The sequence below is a fragment of the Dermacentor albipictus genome, chromosome 1 (assembly GCF_038994185.2).
Source record: "Dermacentor albipictus isolate Rhodes 1998 colony chromosome 1, USDA_Dalb.pri_finalv2, whole genome shotgun sequence".
NCBI lineage: Eukaryota > Metazoa > Arthropoda > Arachnida > Ixodida > Ixodidae > Dermacentor > Dermacentor albipictus.
Window position 1 is genome coordinate 229,167,643 of NC_091821.1, and position 17,923 is coordinate 229,185,565.

General features: G+C 45.0%; 1 protein-coding gene across 2 annotated transcripts in view; it reads left to right on the top strand.

Moving 5' to 3' along the window:
• The window catches only part of LOC139054260 (zinc finger CCHC domain-containing protein 8 homolog), a 52,950-nt gene that overhangs the window by 12,275 nt on the left and 22,752 nt on the right, over nt 1–17,923 (top strand). For both annotated transcript variants that reach the window (XM_070530988.1, XM_070530989.1), the window contains exon 7: nt 3,433–3,581. In XM_070530988.1, the coding sequence (XP_070387089.1) occupies nt 3,433–3,581 (149 nt within the window). The remainder of the gene's footprint in view (nt 1–3,432; nt 3,582–17,923) is intronic.

A 17,923-nucleotide genomic window follows, 5' to 3' on the forward strand; every position in this document is an offset into this window, starting at 1 on the left:
ACACTAGACGCACAATCAAAAAGGGCTGAATGGGACGTTAAAAAGTCTACGCCGAGCATAACGTATAAGGGCATTGTTCCAAAACATCAAAAAGAAAAACAGTCATTAGGTGCCCCATGATGCCAATGCGAGCAGTGCACATACCAAGCACGGTAGGCGTTCCTCCATCGGTGACGCGGAGGGCGCGTGACGCAGCGGGTGTGAGAACTTTGTTCAGGCGTTGGCGCAATTGGCACTCATCACGGATACGTGAACACCAGTGTCAATGAGTGCTGGAACGCTGACGCTATCGACTAAAATGTCCATCAAGTTCTGTTTCGTTCACAAAGTTATCAGAGGGTTTTGCAGTCAAGTCGTCAGTGCAGCGTCATCTCCAGAAGCTGCATCGCTTAGTTTTCTGGAAACGAGCTTCGGGGTTGCATCGGGGACGGTGGGCGACGAGCCTGCAGCGATAGGGACAGTGGTTGATGAGCTGGTGGTGAACGGGACTGGTGATACCAGAATGACGATGAGGGACTGTTCCAAGGAGCACGAGCATCATTGTTTTGCTGTTGTGGTGCCAATAGAGGCTGGTAATCACACTCACTGTATTTGGGGCAAAAATAACTGGTGAATGGCGATCGTAGAGGGGAGAAGACAATACGGTTGTTACAATGGCGAGCAATGCGACAGATACGCAGGAAGGCAACACAGATTGGCCTATCGTCTACAGCTCGCCACTCGGCTAGATTTCAGTAGTGTGCAGGATACCACGGATCAGTTGATGCACCTGAAACATGAGACAGCTGCGAAGTGGCAACGGCACATGCAGAATGAACTCCATGATTAGCGAGTTCTTTGCGGACTATTGCCTACACAAATGGTGCTGTAGGCAAGTTGTTCGCTTCCCTGGTGGGAAAAAAGGGGCTGCAGGAGCCACGGCTTCAAGTTCTCGTCACACTATTTGCGTCAAGTCATCTGATGATGATGGTTGCTGCACTCCTCGCCTGTCGTCACAAGAGGATGTCGCAGCTGTGTTCAGCAAACGTGCGAACGGCGTTGCAATGCAGCGGAAGCCATCTGCTCGAGCGATGATCGATTCGCAATATGGCTCGACTAATTTATCGCTCGATCCAGCATTTATCGCTCGGCGGCTCTTGGCTTGCTGAAAGTGTTGACACTCTTTAATGATGTCCTGTATTGTTTCATAATTTTTGCACGTGAGCAGGTTGAAAGCATTGTCAGCGATCCCCTTCAGTACATGCCCAACCTTGTCCGACTCAGCCATATCACCGTCGGTCTTATGGCACAGAGCCAGCACGTCCTGAGTGTAAGAGACGTATGATTCTGTGGACATCCGGGTGCGAGTAGCTAGTTCTTTCTTAGCGGTGCTCTTCCGCCCAGTGGGATGGCCATACAAATCCCTCAGCTTCTGTATGCATGTGTCCCAGTTGCTAAGCTCTTCCTCGTGGTTGTCATACCATACCTTCACCGTGCCTTGTAGGTAGAAGACCAAGTTAGCCAACGTAATCGTCGGATCCCATTTGTTGTGGGCACTTATACGCTCATACGTGGCGATCCAGTCTTCCACGTCAAAGTGGTCGGTGTCGCAGAACGTTCCTGGATCTCGTAGCTGAGCCAGCGCAACCATCGGGGCTGTAGGCGTTGATGCGGGTCGCGCCATCTTGAGTCCTGTTTCATCCGTCATGTTGGCCAGTCCAAAGTGACGACCACTGTGGAGCTCCGTTGTTGTTTCTCATGGGTACCTCACACCTCTCACCTATTTGTTACGTTGCAGAAGTCACCTATAAAGTTGTATTTACAATATTTACAAGAGAGACAACGATGCATAAACAAGGTAGCTGTCAACACCGATTCTACCTCTACACATCAAATCGTCATCTTCTGAATGGTGCCACTCTTGGTTGCGCCGTAACAATATAATGGGTTATTCCATAAACATATCGGTGTGCTGTAGAGATATCTGTGAGTTGACATTAAATGTTCATGTTTTATGTAGGAATTTATCTTTTATTACGTTTTTTGACCACCACTACTTTGTCAGTCGGCATACAACGGTTATAAGCCCGTTTTCTGGTAATTGCATTCGCCACATATATAACCTTCTTATATATATATATATTCACAAACATATTCACCGACATACCGACTGACCCAGCAGCAGACTGAAACCATGGCAAACCTGGGAGGGTAGGCAAAGGAAGCTTCGCTTTACATTTTTAATGAATCCTCCGTCACTAAGGTCATGGTCCTCACCATTTACAGCAGGCAAATGATACCCAACCTTGCAGGGCCATGTGGATCACCCTACTCTACGTAAAAGGTACCAATGCAACCCTTTGATGCTGCTAGGAAGATGAGAAATCCAGATGGCCCACAAACTGATCTCCGTGCTCAGGCAGTGTATGCCACTGCCATAAAACTGCCTGCTTGAAAAAGTGCAGCACAGCTATGCAGTGTACTGAATGCTGCACCATATAGTACATCAATGAGCTAACAAACTCTTCTAAAAGACTGCAACAGTGTTGGAGAATGATGTACTATAGAATTTTAATTGCCAATAATCTGCTGTTGCAAAACATAGTGAAGTTTTCTGCCAGTAGCACCTTTGAAGGCGCCTGCATCGTTGACCTTGATATTCATCCAGTGAAGAAGCTCTTTATGAACTCCCTGCTGTCATATTCAGAGAACCCACGAAAATGTCAACTGATCAGTTGGAGTGCTGCTGAGTGTTTTCTATAATGACCTCGTTCATGCGAAAATAACCATTAGATCTAGTGGTTGAAGACAGTGAGTCACTCAATATACAAATGGTGCCCCTGCACTCAACACCCAACAGGGAGCCAAGTCAATTCTGATACACTGGCAAAATCCATCGAAAGTGTACTTGCTTGTAGTTTGTATCCTTTGAATTCTCTCGCAAAACTAACCCTCATATTCTGGAAATTCTGGAACGTTCCTCCACTCATTCCTCCACCTCGACATGAGGAAGTGGATGGCAGCGCTGCCCCTCAACAGAAGTGGTCATTGCTCTTTATTGATGATCCGCGGCAAATCTTTAGAAGAGTAGTCTTTTTCAGTCAAACCTTGGCAGAGTGGAGGAAGAGCTTTGAGCTTTGAGAATACGAGGGTAAGTGCATTTGTGAGGTACATATGTTCAACTTAGTACATTTGTTTTTGTTGTACTTTCAAGAGCAACACACAAAATGCATGTGTGGCCTTTGGTGGCTGTCAGATTATGGAGAAATGGATGCAGTGCATTGTTGGGCTCTTGAGTCTGTGCTGATGACCAGGCAGGTTAAGACCATTTTTAATTATTTATTTACCATGACAGCTCCAAGTTGCTTGAGTGTTACAGTGATGCCTTTTTCTTTTAATTAATGGGTCATTTAAATTCTTGTTTTCATTACTTTTAAACATTTCTGGTTTCAGCAAGGAGTTGAGAAATGCTTTAGACTTGCATCCAGAAGATCTGCCTCCATTCATCTATAGAATGCGTGTACTTGGGTATCCACCAGGCTGGCTTACATATGCAGAAGTTGAAAACTCAGGGCTTAAAATCTATGGCTTGGATGATCCTGGTAGGTTTACATTTAATATTGTCAAATAGAATGGGAATAAAGACATTTGAAGGTATCGTCAGATCAGAATGAAACATAGACATGTTCTGTGTGTAACGCCTTGAGTGTGTGTGATGTTGCCATGAGCTTGACATCTAGACTCACGTCATTGCTGACTTAAGATGGCATCTCAGCTGTAGCATGCAATATGTCATCAAATGTACATGTAGCCATAACTCTATGTCAAAACATAAACCATTGCATCATTCCTCTTGCTCAAATCAATCTGGTAGCACAAAAGTATGTGCTTTGATTTGCATGAACTGTTTTATGCTTCATTCTGGCCCGATGATGCACAGTGCCTGTATGATTTATTGTTTTGTTTATAGTTGCATCTGCAATGTGATAACAAATAAAAGCACAAACATGGTTTAATTTTACAATTCAGTGCTCCTCTCCCCCCCATCGTCATTTGAGAATGCTTCTAAATTGAACCTCCTCAACGCATCATATAAAGTACTGAAAGATTACTCCATTACCTTGTTAGACATAATGACATAAAGTAGGCTCGGGATAAAAATTACATGCTAAAGAAATTATGCCTGATATGTTCTTCATTTCTTACGATTCCTATGATAATGTCCTCTGGATAATTGGAACAGTTTTCTCCTCATTTAGGCTAAGTAAAACTCCGTGAAAGCTTTTTCAACTGTAATGAGCACAGTCTGCTTCTTTGCATAGCAGTTTTGCACTCATGCTGTGCGAGTTCTCACAGAACAAGCCATCCTAGAAGAAAAAATAAATATTTTAGGAATAATGAAAATTGACTGTTGCTCAGATTCTTTGCTGTTCAGATTGTGATTGCTCAGCTGCATGCACATTCATTGTGCAAAAAATTGTCTAGATATGTGAGATAGAGCAGGTCAAGCTTTCTCTACACATAAAGCCATGGCAACAATACTTTGCACTCTTTGAGCCATCATGCACAAAAAGTGCTATTTACTTAGCATAAATAAAACAAGTTACCATATTTACTTGAAGATAGATCAAACACGTATATAAGTTGAGTCTTGTATATTGAACTCACTGAAAAATAAAAAAATAATTTGAATATAGGCCGACCCATATCTCTTTAGTAAAACGAAGAATATTGAACATGAGATGCCTTCATTCACCGTAAGCTCGACTACTAAATCTCACTATTTGATGCCACAAGTTCTATCTTCATGGGAAGTGCCAGAGAAGTCGTCCTTGTTGGATGCTTCATGGGCGTCCTCGGCACCCCAAATGTGTTGGATGTGCAGCATTTCTCAATGCCAGTCTGAATAATTCAATCTCTAGACTGACTATTCAGTGGGCGTGACAGAAATACACCATTTAGTTTGGTACTTTGCTAGCTTTGTTCACGAATATAGGTCAATAGCTCATTTTAACACGACAGCGTTAAGGGCCCCGTGTTGCAGAAAATCCGGTGTCAATGTCGGCAGAATTGACCGTGAGCAAAAATTTCCCTATATATTTAGGAATATGTATATGCCACACCTTGCTATATGACATGTGCTATGTGCAGGTTATATTGCCACAACATTCTATCAATAAAGTTTCTCATACCTTGTCTTACATTCTTGACTAAGTTATTCCCCAGAATTTTGAGATTGACAGCCCACAAACAAATTTCATGAAACAAAACATTGACAATGCATGCCTTTTATATTAAATCTTCTCAGACTTAAATATTAAAAGTGAAAAAAAAATAATAGAAACCTGAAAATGATGTTTTTTTTTTGGCACGGCTGTGCATTACGTTCGTGATCGGCCCACGCAAGAGGCTGTGTTTATAGCAGAAAGCTCACCTTCGTGCATAGCATTCGCCGCCAGCGTTTCCCATTAAACATTACGGTTACAGAAGCTGCAGTTGCTGGGAAGTGTGAGAAGCAGTCGGGGATCTTTTGATGTTATCGCATTCCACTCTTAAAGGCAAAGCTCAACTGTCCTCCAAGTCTTGGGAAGCATTTCTGAATAAAGAAAAAAAAAAGCCGACCTATGTTCAAATAAATATGGTAAACGTAACAAGGTGTGGGTTTTTGGACTTTTGTTTAATAGTGTTACGGGAAGGAAGAAGCGTTCGTCTATTTAAAAGTGGCTTTTAATGGCTGAGCCAACAAGCGTAGAGCAGCGATACCGCTAAAACACTTCTTCGTCGTCGCTAAGACCACCGTCAGCGTCGTCTTCTTTTCACATTACCGACTGTGACATTACCCCCGTCGGAAAAAGCACCTGATTGGTGCGGCTCATCGGTCTGAGAAAGGTAAGGTTTGAGACGGCTGACGTGGATGATGTCAGAGAGAGGTGAAGGCACCGTAGCATTCAGCGGAGACACTTCATATGTGACAGGGGTCACCTGGCGAAGGATGCAATAAGGGCCATAGTATCGCGAGAGGAATTTCTCGGAAAGACCAACATGCCGAGTTGGATACCATACTAGCACAAGAGCACCTGGTTCGTAGTTCACGTCGTGATGGCGCTGGTCGTAACGGCACTTCTGGCGTGTCTGTGAAGCAGAAAGACGAATGCGGGCAATCTGGCGTGCTTGGGTCGCCGTGGCTATTACATTCCGAGTGTACTCTGTCGGCGAGTCGAGTGTGGTCGAAAGGAGAGTCTCGAAAGGCAAAGTCGGATCACGGCCGAAGAGGAGATAGAAGGGTGAATAGCCAGCTGTGTCGTGGCGCGAGGAATTGTAGGCGAATGTGACAAATGGTAGAGAAACGTCCCAGTCGCGATGATCGGAGGAAACATACATTGCGAGCATGTCAGTGATTGTGCGGTTCAGGCGTTCGGTAAGGCCGTTAGTTTGAGGATGGTAAGCGGTAGTAAGTTTATGTTTAGTAGCACATGATCGAAGTAGGTCGTCTATGACTTTGGCAAGAAAGTATCTGCCGCGATCGGTGAGAAGTTGACGAGGTGCACCATGGTGCAAGATAACGTCGTGAAGCAAGAAATCAGCTACGCCTGTAGCGCAGCTGGTCGGTAGGGCCCTAGTAATGGCATAGCGAGTTGTATAGTCCGTAGCGACGGCAATCCACCTATTTCCGTCCTTGGATATAGGAAATGGTCCGAGGAGATCAAGGCCAACGTGAAAAAAAGGGTCGGTCAGTATATCCAAAGGCTGCAGCAGTCCAGCAGGAGGCAGAGCTGGTCTTTTTCGGCGTTGACACGACTCGCACGGGGCAACATAGCGCCGGACGGAGCGGTTGAGACGGGGCCAGAAGAACCGTCGCCGAATTCGGTCATAGGTCCGCGTGACGCCAAGGTGTCCAGCGGTGGGAATGTCGTGCAGTTGCTGCAGTACAATCTGTTGCAGATGCGACAGGATGACGGTTAGGAGCTCAGGCCCGTCGGGGTGCATGTTGCGGCGATACAGGATGCCATTTTGTAGTACGAACATGTGAAGGGATGGGTCAGACGGAGCAGAGAGCAGGCGTTCGATAATAGGGCGTAACGACTCGATCGCGTCGTTGTTCAGCGCCAAGGTCTTGCAACGCTGAGAGCGAAAGAACGCAGATCGGTGTGACATCCACTAAACCGTCCGGTACATCGACGGGATGACGAGACAGGCAGTCGGCGTCCTGATGTAGACGACCCGACTTGTAGACCACAGTGTATGTGTATTCTTGCAGCCGTAGGGCCCAGCGACCGAGGCGTCCGGTGGGATCCTTGAGGGAGGAAAGCCAACAAAGGGCGTGGTGGTCGGTTGTAACTGTAAATGGTCGACCATATATGTAGGGTCGGAACTTGCCCACCACCCAAATGAGGGCGAGGCACTCGCGCTCAGTAATCGAGTAATTGCGTTCGGCGGGAGAGAGGAGGCGACTGGCGTAGGCGATAACGCGGTCATGCCCACATTGGCGTTGAGCTAAAACTGCACCGATGCCGTAGCCACTGGCGTCAGTGCGGATTTCTGTCGGAGCGGAGGGGTCAAAATGGGCGAGAACAGGAGGTGTGGTAAGCAGCGTGATGAGCTGCAAGAAAGCAGACGCTTGTTCAGAGCCCCAACAGAAAGGAACGTCCTTCTTCAGGAGGTCAGCCAGGGGACGGGCAACATGGGCGAAATTTTCCACAAACCTGCGGAAGTAAGAGCAAAGGCCCATAAAGCTGCGAACATCTTTGGCACAAGTTGGTACGGGGAAATTCTGCACAGCATAAACTTTAGCGTGGTCGGGGCGAATTCCTGACGAATCGACGAGGTGCCCGAGCATGGTTATTTGGCGGTGACTGAAGTGGCACTTGGATGAGTTGAGCTGAAAGCCAGCGGTGCGAAAAACAGAAAGAACAGATGAAAGTCTTTCAAGATGAGTCGCAAAAGTTGAAGAGAATACGATAACGTCATCCAAGTAGCACAAACAGATGGACCATTTCAAACCACGGAAAAGCATGTCCATCATCCGTTCGAAGGTTGCCGGGGCATTGCACAAGCCAAATGGCATTACTCGGAACTGATATAGGCCGTCTGGTGTGACGAATGCGGTCTTTTCACGGTCCATTTCATCCACGGCAATTTGCCAATATCCAGAGCGAAGGTCTATAGATGAAAAATAAGTGGCACCGTGGAGACAATCCAGAGCATCGTCAATGCGGGGAAGTGGATATACATCTTTTTTGGTGATCGTGTTTAGATGACGATAGTCAACGCAGAATCGCCAGCTGTTATCCTTCTTTTTGACGAGAACAACAGGTGACGCCCACGGGCTGGAAGAGTGTTCAATAATCCCTTTGGCGAGCATCTTGTCAACCTCGTTCTGGATAACTTGTCGCTCAGAGGGCGACACCCGGTATGGGCGCCTGCAAACAGGTGCTGCATCGCCGGTATTTATCCGATGCGTCACGACCGTGGTTTGACGCAAAGGGCGATAGTTCAGATTGAAAATGTCGGAGTAGGACTCGAGGAGGCAACGGAGCTGTGCGGCTTGTTGGGTTGAGAGGTCCGGTGCAATCATCTTTGTAAAGTCGTCGGTCGGGGCTGATGCAGAAGGCGCAGAATGAGCAGTGGTCGAAGACGGCGCAACAGATAGAGCAGAAATGTGGCACTCGTGCGTTGGTGACAACGTGGCAAGAGACATGCCTCGAGGAACTACTTGCGGGCACTGTCCGAAATTTAGGATGGGAAGACATGTCTGATTGTCCACAACAGCAGCGATGGTGTGTGGGAAGGAGACATTGTGAGAAAGCAGAACTGACGTCGCGGGAGTAAGGACATAGTCTCCGTCAGGTACAGGTGGGCTGGCTAAAACAGGGATGAAGGTTGCTGCAAGAGATGGCAGGCGTATAAAATCCGCGGAACAAAGCTGAGCTGGAGCTTGAGCAGGAAGGTCAATGGGAACAGGTAGGGGTAGGTCAAGTTGTACAACACCGGCGGAACAGTCAATCAGAGCAGAATGGGCGGACAAAAAGTCGAGTCCGAGGATCACATTGTGAGGGCAACGTTCAAGCACACTAAACAAAACGGACGTGTGGCGACCGGCGACACTGACACGAGCAGTACACATTCCAAGCACAGCCGGAGTTCCACCATCGGCGACCTGGAGCAGTCGAGTCGGAGCAGGAATAAGTACTTTTTTCAAGCGCGTTCGAAGCTCCGCACTCATGATGAAAATTTGGGCTCCAGTGTCGATGAGTGCTGTAACGGGAAAACCATCTACGTCCACGTCCAGAAGGTTCCGATTAGTAGGCAGGGTCAGCAGAGGAATTTCAGGCCAGTGTTCTAGAGCAGCGTCACCTACAGCAGCTGCTCCAATTAGTTTCCCGTCGGAGAGCGGCGACGGTAAGCTGGGGATGGAGAGCGACGCAGCTGAGGCGAACGGGAGCGGCGACTATGGGGTGATGGCGATCGGCTGGTCACGGTCGCTCGAGCGTTGTCAGGTGCGTCTTCAACCTCGGTGGAGAGTGATGGCGGGCGAGGATTCAGTGAGGAGCGGCGGTAGGTGGGAAAGTTTGGTCGAGAGTGGGCTAGCCAGGAACTTCGACAGTGACGAGAGATGTGGCCCACACGTCCACAGTAAGAGCAGATGGGTCTATCGTCATGGGTGCGCCATTCGGCCGGGTTGCGATAGCCCAGATATGGACCGTATTGGCTACGGGGAGCAGGGGCAGAGGCAGCAGACGAAGCAAAGTCAGGACGGCTGGCGGAGCAGATGGATGGAAGACCTACATTGGCAAGTTCTTGGCGAATGACCGACTGAATGAGGGACACAAGTGGCCGGGAATCGTCAAAGCACTGCGTCACTGGCGTGGCAGGAGATGCTGCTTCGATTTCTCGCCGAACGATTCGTACGACGTTCTCGGAGGAGGTGGGCTCACGCAGTGGACAAATGTCTTCGCACGTCGATGAAGCTGCGGTATTAGGTAGACGCGTAAACTGTCCAACTATGCGGCGACTCTTGGCGTCTTCAAAGCGGCGACATTCGTTAATGATCTCGTTGACCGTTGTGATGTTCTTATAAACAAGCAGGTTAAACGCGTCGTCCGCGATGCCCTTTAAGACGTGGCTGACCTTGTCTGCCTCTGCCATATGGTTATCTACTTTGCGGCAAAGAGCGAGGACGTCCTGGATATACGCCACGTAAGATTCAGTGGACGTCTGTACACGGGTTCCAAGGTCCTTCTTTGCAGCACGTTGGCGGCCGACGGGTTTGCTGAACAAATCTCTAAGCTTCTGTTTATACTGCTCCCAACTAGTAATCTCTTCTTCATGTGTTTCAAACCAGACCCGTGCTGTTTTCTTGAGGTAGAATATTACATTAGCCAGCATAAGCGTGTTATCCCACCTGTTGTGTGCGCTGACCCGTTCATAATTCTGTAACCAGTCATCGACGTCCACGTTGTCAACCCCGGAAAACATGCCAGGGTCGCGAGGCTGGGCCAGGATGACCGTCGGTGGCAACGACGGGGCCGCGGTTGAACTCTCTCCTTCGGATGACATGGCGGCCAGGTTACGTCCGCTGCGGAGCTCCGTCTTGCTCGAGTGATTACCCCGCACGTCCACCAATGATGTTACGGGAAGGAAGAAGCGTTCGTCTATTTACAAGTGGCTTTTAATGGCTGAGCCAACAAGCGTAGAGCAGCGATACCGCTAAAACACTTCTTCGTCGTCGCTAAGACCACCGTCAGCGTCGTCTTCTTTTCACATTACCGACTGTGACAATAGGAAGTATTCACTAGCCCTCTGGTGCAACGCTCGCCTGTCATTTTGTGATGGTCCATAGCACATGACAAGGTGCAGCAAGGCTGTCCGTGTCTGTTTGGAGATTTTGGTCACAGTTGCTCAAAGCAACCGAAAAGCTATCTCAGCTGTGGCAAGGTTTTCAAAATTCATTCTTTTTGTGCTGTTAACCTTTTTAATTGCCAGACACCACTTAAGCATAGTGTCTCATCCAGGAGCCAATTTACTACAGAAGGAATTAAAGTCAAACTGCATGTTGTTCTCAGGACAACTTGTCACGTATCACTCAAAGCATAGGAAATGGCATCGGAAGAATTTTGCAAACGTGATAGATAGGGCAATAACAAATTTGTGTGTCGTTTTAGCTGGGTGCCACATGCACATTTAGCAAACTTATAATCTCCAAAGCTGAATCAGTTACGTGCAAGAACATAAACATTTTGAGAATGCCACTGGTTTTGAGATAAGTGCCATCAAACTTGCAGTAAAATTGCACTGTTCTTCCACTTAACTTTTTAAGAAAATGAGACTTTATGCATTGAAGCACAAAAGTTACTGGAATGCCATTGTATTTTGTCATACATTTTGAGAATGAATATCTCGAAACTGGTGCTGTCCAGAGAACTAGTTTGGAGTGAACACACTTTGCAAATTTGACTACAATTAATAAATTGTAGTGTGTGATGTACAATAATAATTTCATTGACGGTTGACGATCTTGGCATGGATGCAAGGCACCTTAGTACTGACACCAGAATTTTGGTTAAGTATTACACAAGGGCAAATGATGAAAGCATAATAAATTTTTTAAGAATTATAGAAGATGATTTTGACGATAATATGTTGGACACCAACGACCTATGGTTAAATTAAAAGGTGGGATTGTACACTGTGAAAGTAATTTTATTCCTACCAAGCTCAAAAAAATAAAGCAGAGAATGCCGTGGATTACAAGAACTATCATACACCTGAAAAAGAAGGGTGCAAAGGGTGCGCAAGAAAAAGCATAATTCCACTATGGTAAGTCAGCTTTCATGAGAACTGAAAAAAAGGTTAGGAAGCGCAAGAGATAACTTTTTTTCTAATACTTTACTTGAGTTCATGACGAATCAGCCTCAGAAATTCTGGCGGTATCTGTCAAAACCGGAAAGTCCTCCAATCAAATTGGACATTGCCGGTATAGTGGTTGAGGATGCGCGTACTATCGCTAACTCATTTAATACATATTTTCAGTCGATCTTCTCCCATGCCCACGTCCCTAACATGTTCTTATCAGAGTACGAATCAGCAATGCCTGAAATCCTGATAACAGAGTCCGGCATTTTGAATTTGCTGCTACAAATAGATGTTAAAAAATCGCCTGGCCCTGATAATTTATCAAGCATTTTTCTCAAGTGATACGCGGGTCAGTTGTCCCCCTTCCTGCATAAAATTTTCAGTGCATCACTTGGAAACGGCAGTGCTTCCCGCGGGCTGGTTGTGCGCAAAGGTCATGCCAATTCACAAAGGTGGGAACAAGCAGCTTCTAGACATATACAGGCCAGTATCCTTAAACAGCACATGTTGTAAACTAATGGAACATATAATAAATAAGGCTATCGTAACTTATCTGGAGGAAAATAACCTATTATACTTCAGACAACACGGCTGCAGGCAAGGGCTTTCAACTGTAACTCAACTTTTAGAAATTATGCACGACTTTGCTGTAATAATCGATTCAAGACTGTAAGCTGACGCAATTTTGATCGATTTTTCAAAGGCATTCGACCGCATTCCACACAGTTTACTAATCTTCAAACTCAAATCAATTCGTATTAATCCCAGGATTGTTTCATGGATTGAAGCCTACCTCTCGAATCGGTCCCAGTTTGTTTGCATAAAAAATACTGTATCAGACTACCTTGATGTTATTTCTACTGTGCCACAGGGATCGGTTCTGGGGTCAACTCTGTTTCTTGTATATATTAATGACTTGCATACATGTATGGAACCAGGGGTTACAATAAGGCTTTTTGCGGACTGTGTCATACACACACCTGTTAAAACAGTCGATGAACAGACAAAGCTTACTAAATCTCTACAAAACATTGTTACCTGGTGCAAAAAATTGGGCAGGCAAATTACTGCACAGAAAACTATGTGTATGACTGTAACACGTAAAAAAGAGCCCTTAAATTTCACATATAAACTAATTAATACTTCGTTGGAACGAGTAGACTCAGTCAAATATCTAGATGTCACAATAACAAGATCATTGAAATGGGACGTACATATCAATAAAGTTTGCGCGTGCACGTTCCAACAACTCTGATTTTTACGAAGAAAGCTAGCGATAGCCCCACCTCAGTGAAATTGACTGCTTATAAAACCCTGGTTAGGCTGATATTAGAATACGGCAGCATAGTATGGAACCCGCATCAAAAGTATTTAAACTTGGCATTAGAAAAGATCCAAAGCAGGGTGCTCCGATTCATATACACAAAGTATTCAAGGTATGACAGCGTAACTGCACTTCGCACACAAGCAGGCATACCAACACTTGCTGGTTGGAGGAGGTTGGCCTGTTTGAAGTTCCTTTACTTTCTTAACCATGACCTGATAAACTTAACAAAATCGGACAACTTGGTGCCCCCCGGGTGTCACCCCAGTCGAACTAACCATGATAAATGTATTAGACCATTCTTTTCGCGTTGCAGCACACTCAAATACAATAGATCTCTGGAATTTCCTCCCAAGTGACATTATTTGCTCACAATCTGTGCACTCATTCATGTCGGCACTCAAATTGCACCTTGAGTCTTCATCGGAATGATGACCACATTGTGGTCATCTTGGCTGAGCGTTCCTCAAAAATTTATCAATGACGTATTGCCCTGCCCCAACTTCTTCCACACGCGCCAGTGTCCGTACGTTCTTTCGTACTTTTCTGCGCTTTATTATTGCGCATGTTTGTGCATTGGATGGTATGTTACTATACATTACACTTGATACTGTTTGTACATTACACGGTACACCCTATGTGAATTTCTTTTTCCTGTATTAACTGCTTCTTACACGTTATATGGTAGTTTGTTTTTGTTTCCTTGTATTTACTTACATGGCACGTCCATTGTAACCATTACCTTTTTGTTTGAATTTGCTGCAAACCCCTGTATAACAAAGCACTACGCCTGTACTGTTTCTATGTCCACTCCTGTATGAGCCTTTCAAGGCTTACAGTATTGATAAATAAAAAAAATTAATTGGTTAAAACCTTCATTAGATAAATTTTGTTAATTAGTCCATTAGCATATCTATTTCTGATGCAACTAAAGTCTGCCTTTCGAATAATCCAGTTCAAGCCTTGGAATTGTGCTATCTGTCACAGGCAATTTTTTTTAATTCTGCATAGTCTTAAAAAAAAAGACACCCAGCTTACAGTATGCTTGATTTTAAAGAGAAAAGCCAACACTATCCTCTGCAAAGTAATAGTAACATTACTGTTCGAGGAGAATTAATAGAAATGTTGTCTTCTGATCTTTCCATCATCATGACATGTAATGATCTTTGAACTGGGTGTGTTTCCAACGTAATGATGTTACGAGCTTTATTGCATTAGAAACTTTGTGCCATTAGCCTTGACTGTGTGGCATGCATATGTGTTGTTGAGGTGTTGAATGTTTTTACATGTGAGTGGAACTGGTTACTTTCGTGGCAAATGAAGTAAACTTCATAAATTAGTAGAAGCACCTAATATCACTATTTGGGACCACGTGAAGGTGGAGTTTTTAATTTATTGAATAAGCGATGTTGAATGCTGTAAGAGCGATCTTGTTGTCGTATCTGTAAACTAAAGCTCAGCCAATCAAAACCCTAGTAGCAGTTCCAGTGTGTGGGCACCTTGTTGATGTGTCTGATATGAAATATTCATGTCTGATTGTGTATTTGAAGTTCAGCTTCATCCTTAAATGTGTTAGCAGTAATAGTCTTAGCCAGTGATTGCTCCATGCCTGCTGACAGGTTGCAAACAGTGCAAACTGAGGCATCCTTACTAATACACTTATTTGAGTCTGTAACCCCCTTGCTGCAACGCCTTTGGCATGCGCAACCCATGTGGACAATGAAATATTGGGAACACAGATTCTAAAGCAAGTTATGGATATCATTCATTAGAAACAGCTTGTTTGGTTTTTAATGGTGCAAGAGAAACTCAATTTTCTAGATTATGCTTACAAAACATGTGGTGCAACTACCATGCAAAGCAAGTTACGTGAACAAATGGAATAGGAGTGAAAGGCTATTGGCAACACTGCTTTCAAATTCCTTGCACCAACTTCCTGTTGAAGTGTAGTTGGTAGCTTTAATTTTTGTTTGTTTGGATCTCTGTTGCCAGTTTCTATGACCAAGTGTGATGGCGCCATTGCTATGCTGTGAACTGCAACACTGCTGGTTGATTTACTTTCTTTGTTGACGTGGGTGGCCCCTACTCTTGCTGCTGGGGTTGCCACCTGGCTGGTTTTCCATTGGCACAGCCATTTTTTCTCTCACAGTGCCAGCTGCCAGTTCGACCCCCACACCAGCAAGCCATTTGCCAGCTGTCAGATTCTTTCTAAATTGGCACATATAACGCAAACACTCTGTCTGGCATTCATACATAACAAACAGCTTAACCTTCATGAAAAGATTAATTCCTAATTTCTTAAACTGTTGACGATCGTGAAACTGTCATGTTGGGCAAAGTTGCATGACTGAACAGTCCATCTTTTAACTTGTTCTTTTTTTTTTCTTCCGATGTTCCTCCTATGAGTCTTAGTGCAACTTCTGCTTCTGTCTGATACGTCTTCTCTGGCCACCCACTGTTGGCTCTTCTTGCGTCAACTGTCATGACTAGTTCGGGCCACGAGCCAGATGGACACACATGATTCTGTGGTGACGCCCCAATGCTGGCAACGACAAAGATCGCCTGAGCACTCGCAAGAACGAAGTTTGGAAGTTATGTGCAGAGCAGAATAGAAGCAGATGGTCTCCAATTTCTGTGCCTTGTGCAGCATGTTAGTTTCTGTACAGTTCGTTTTCCTGCCCCTGCACATCCCTGGGCTATGAAAAACACACTCAGTGAGCTGTTGGCTTTACCCACTAGTCTTAAATATTTCTAATCTGTGCCGAATTTGAATATGTCTTTCAGTAAATTTCAGTCGAACAAAGCTTGTAATCAGCACATTTCCACTTCATTTTGTCTTCATTTTGTTTTTATTTTTACCTGCCATACTTCACAAAAAGCATGCTTGCCTGTACGTCATCTGTGTTTCACTAGTTTATAGGAATTTAAAGGCACAAGTTCTCAAGAAAAGTGTTCTGAATTCATTTTGAAAAGCCAGTCTTTACTGAGGCAAGCCAGCATGTTTGGGGGGAGAGTGTGTTAAAGGGCCCCTCACCAGGCCACACAGCAAGCTTCGGTTACATGCTGGAAGTTGTTACATGTCCTCTAGGAAGCGTTATGCTGCAGACATTTTTCAAATTGGCTCATTAATAGCCGAGGTAGAAATATTTCAGTGCCGCGAACCCATGATTTCAGGAGGTGAGCTCCACTGCCAAGCGAGACACTCTCTCCACTTGCCCCGTCTAGCCTCCGCAAGCGAAATTCCTTCCCTGCGTTCTGTGTTCTCCCTTACCAGACCTCGAGGAACGCGTCACACATATATCACAGGCCCCAGCTTTATTTATTTTTTAAATTTTTTTTCTCTTCGCTTTTTTGCAGCTCGGCGCACTTCCGCTGACAGCGTTGCGTGCTAGCAGTTGCGATTGTCTCATTTCGCGCAGCACACAATTCTGCGTACTGTGCACGAGGTAGCGGTATAAGTCTGTGCTACACGAATACTGAGGCAGACAAGCAGATCACAGAGCATAATCCAACTCTGGAACACGGTAGAAAATTACATAGTTTCGGTGCCTGCGCTCGCGACTGCACAACATGGGAACAAGCAGATGAAATGGAAAAATGTCTCTCCTGCTGCGGTGCGAAGTAAAACAAAAACTTGCAGACATTTGGTTTGCATGTTTTATTATTTCTCTATGCTTTAATTCGTCTATTCTAGCAACATATTACACAAACAACAGGTGTTCGCTTCAATGATTCTCGAAGTCACTTGTCACCATGAGCGATGTCACAGCGCGAACATGTGCATGTAGGTGCACTAGCACATGTATGTCATCCTCCGGCTTGGATGGCGGCGGCCGTGAGTAGAAGGGAAAACGGTGTTTGGTTTGGAATTTCAGATCTTTTTGCGGCACGTAGCGATGTAAAACTTTGCAGGCACGATCGTTATTGCGCATTGTGTGCTTTGCGCTTGTGAGCTCAAAATGGCCTGACCTGGTGAAGGGCCCTTTAAGGACTTTGCTCTTGTGAATGTTTATATGCAGTTAACAAGAATTAGTATAGAATGTATATGCAATAATGAGAAAAGCTTTGAAAGCATATTTGCACATACAATTATGCTTATATTTGCTCGCAGCTGGTGAGATTATGAAATACTTTTGCCATGAGTCATTTGATATCCATCTTAATTTTTGTGCATTTTGTACCTGTCATATTACAATTAGTCACGCTTCATACCATAGTGAACTAGTTACTACCATTGCTATGCTAATAGATAAATTTGGACAGTTACATGACCAGTATGTGTATTTATCCATGTGTCATGGCCGCACAACATGAAGGCCCATTTCTGTTTATGTCAGAACCACAGCAATTTCCTCCTCATAAAAATAACATAAGGACATCATATTTAGCATTGATACAAATTCCCATAGAATTGGTTAACTGTATGTGATTTGTTGAAATCAAAAACAATCATGAGCTTTTAACTTGAATGAAAATTGTTAATAGGGAATAAAAATATGTCTTCAGGTAAACACTCAAAAAAAGGAATTTTAAGTTTGCTAAATATAAACAACGAGCACTAAGCCCCGTGCATACTTTGCCTACATACAAGTGCCCCTTACCTGCCGTGGTGGCTCAGTGGCAAAGGTGTTGTGCTGCTGAGCATGAGATTCAGGGTTCAATTCCTGGCCACAGTTGCTGCATTTCCATGGGGACAAAATGCAAAAATGCTCACGTGCTGCGCTTGGGTGCATGTTAAAGAGCCCCAAGCTGTCGAAACTGCCTCGG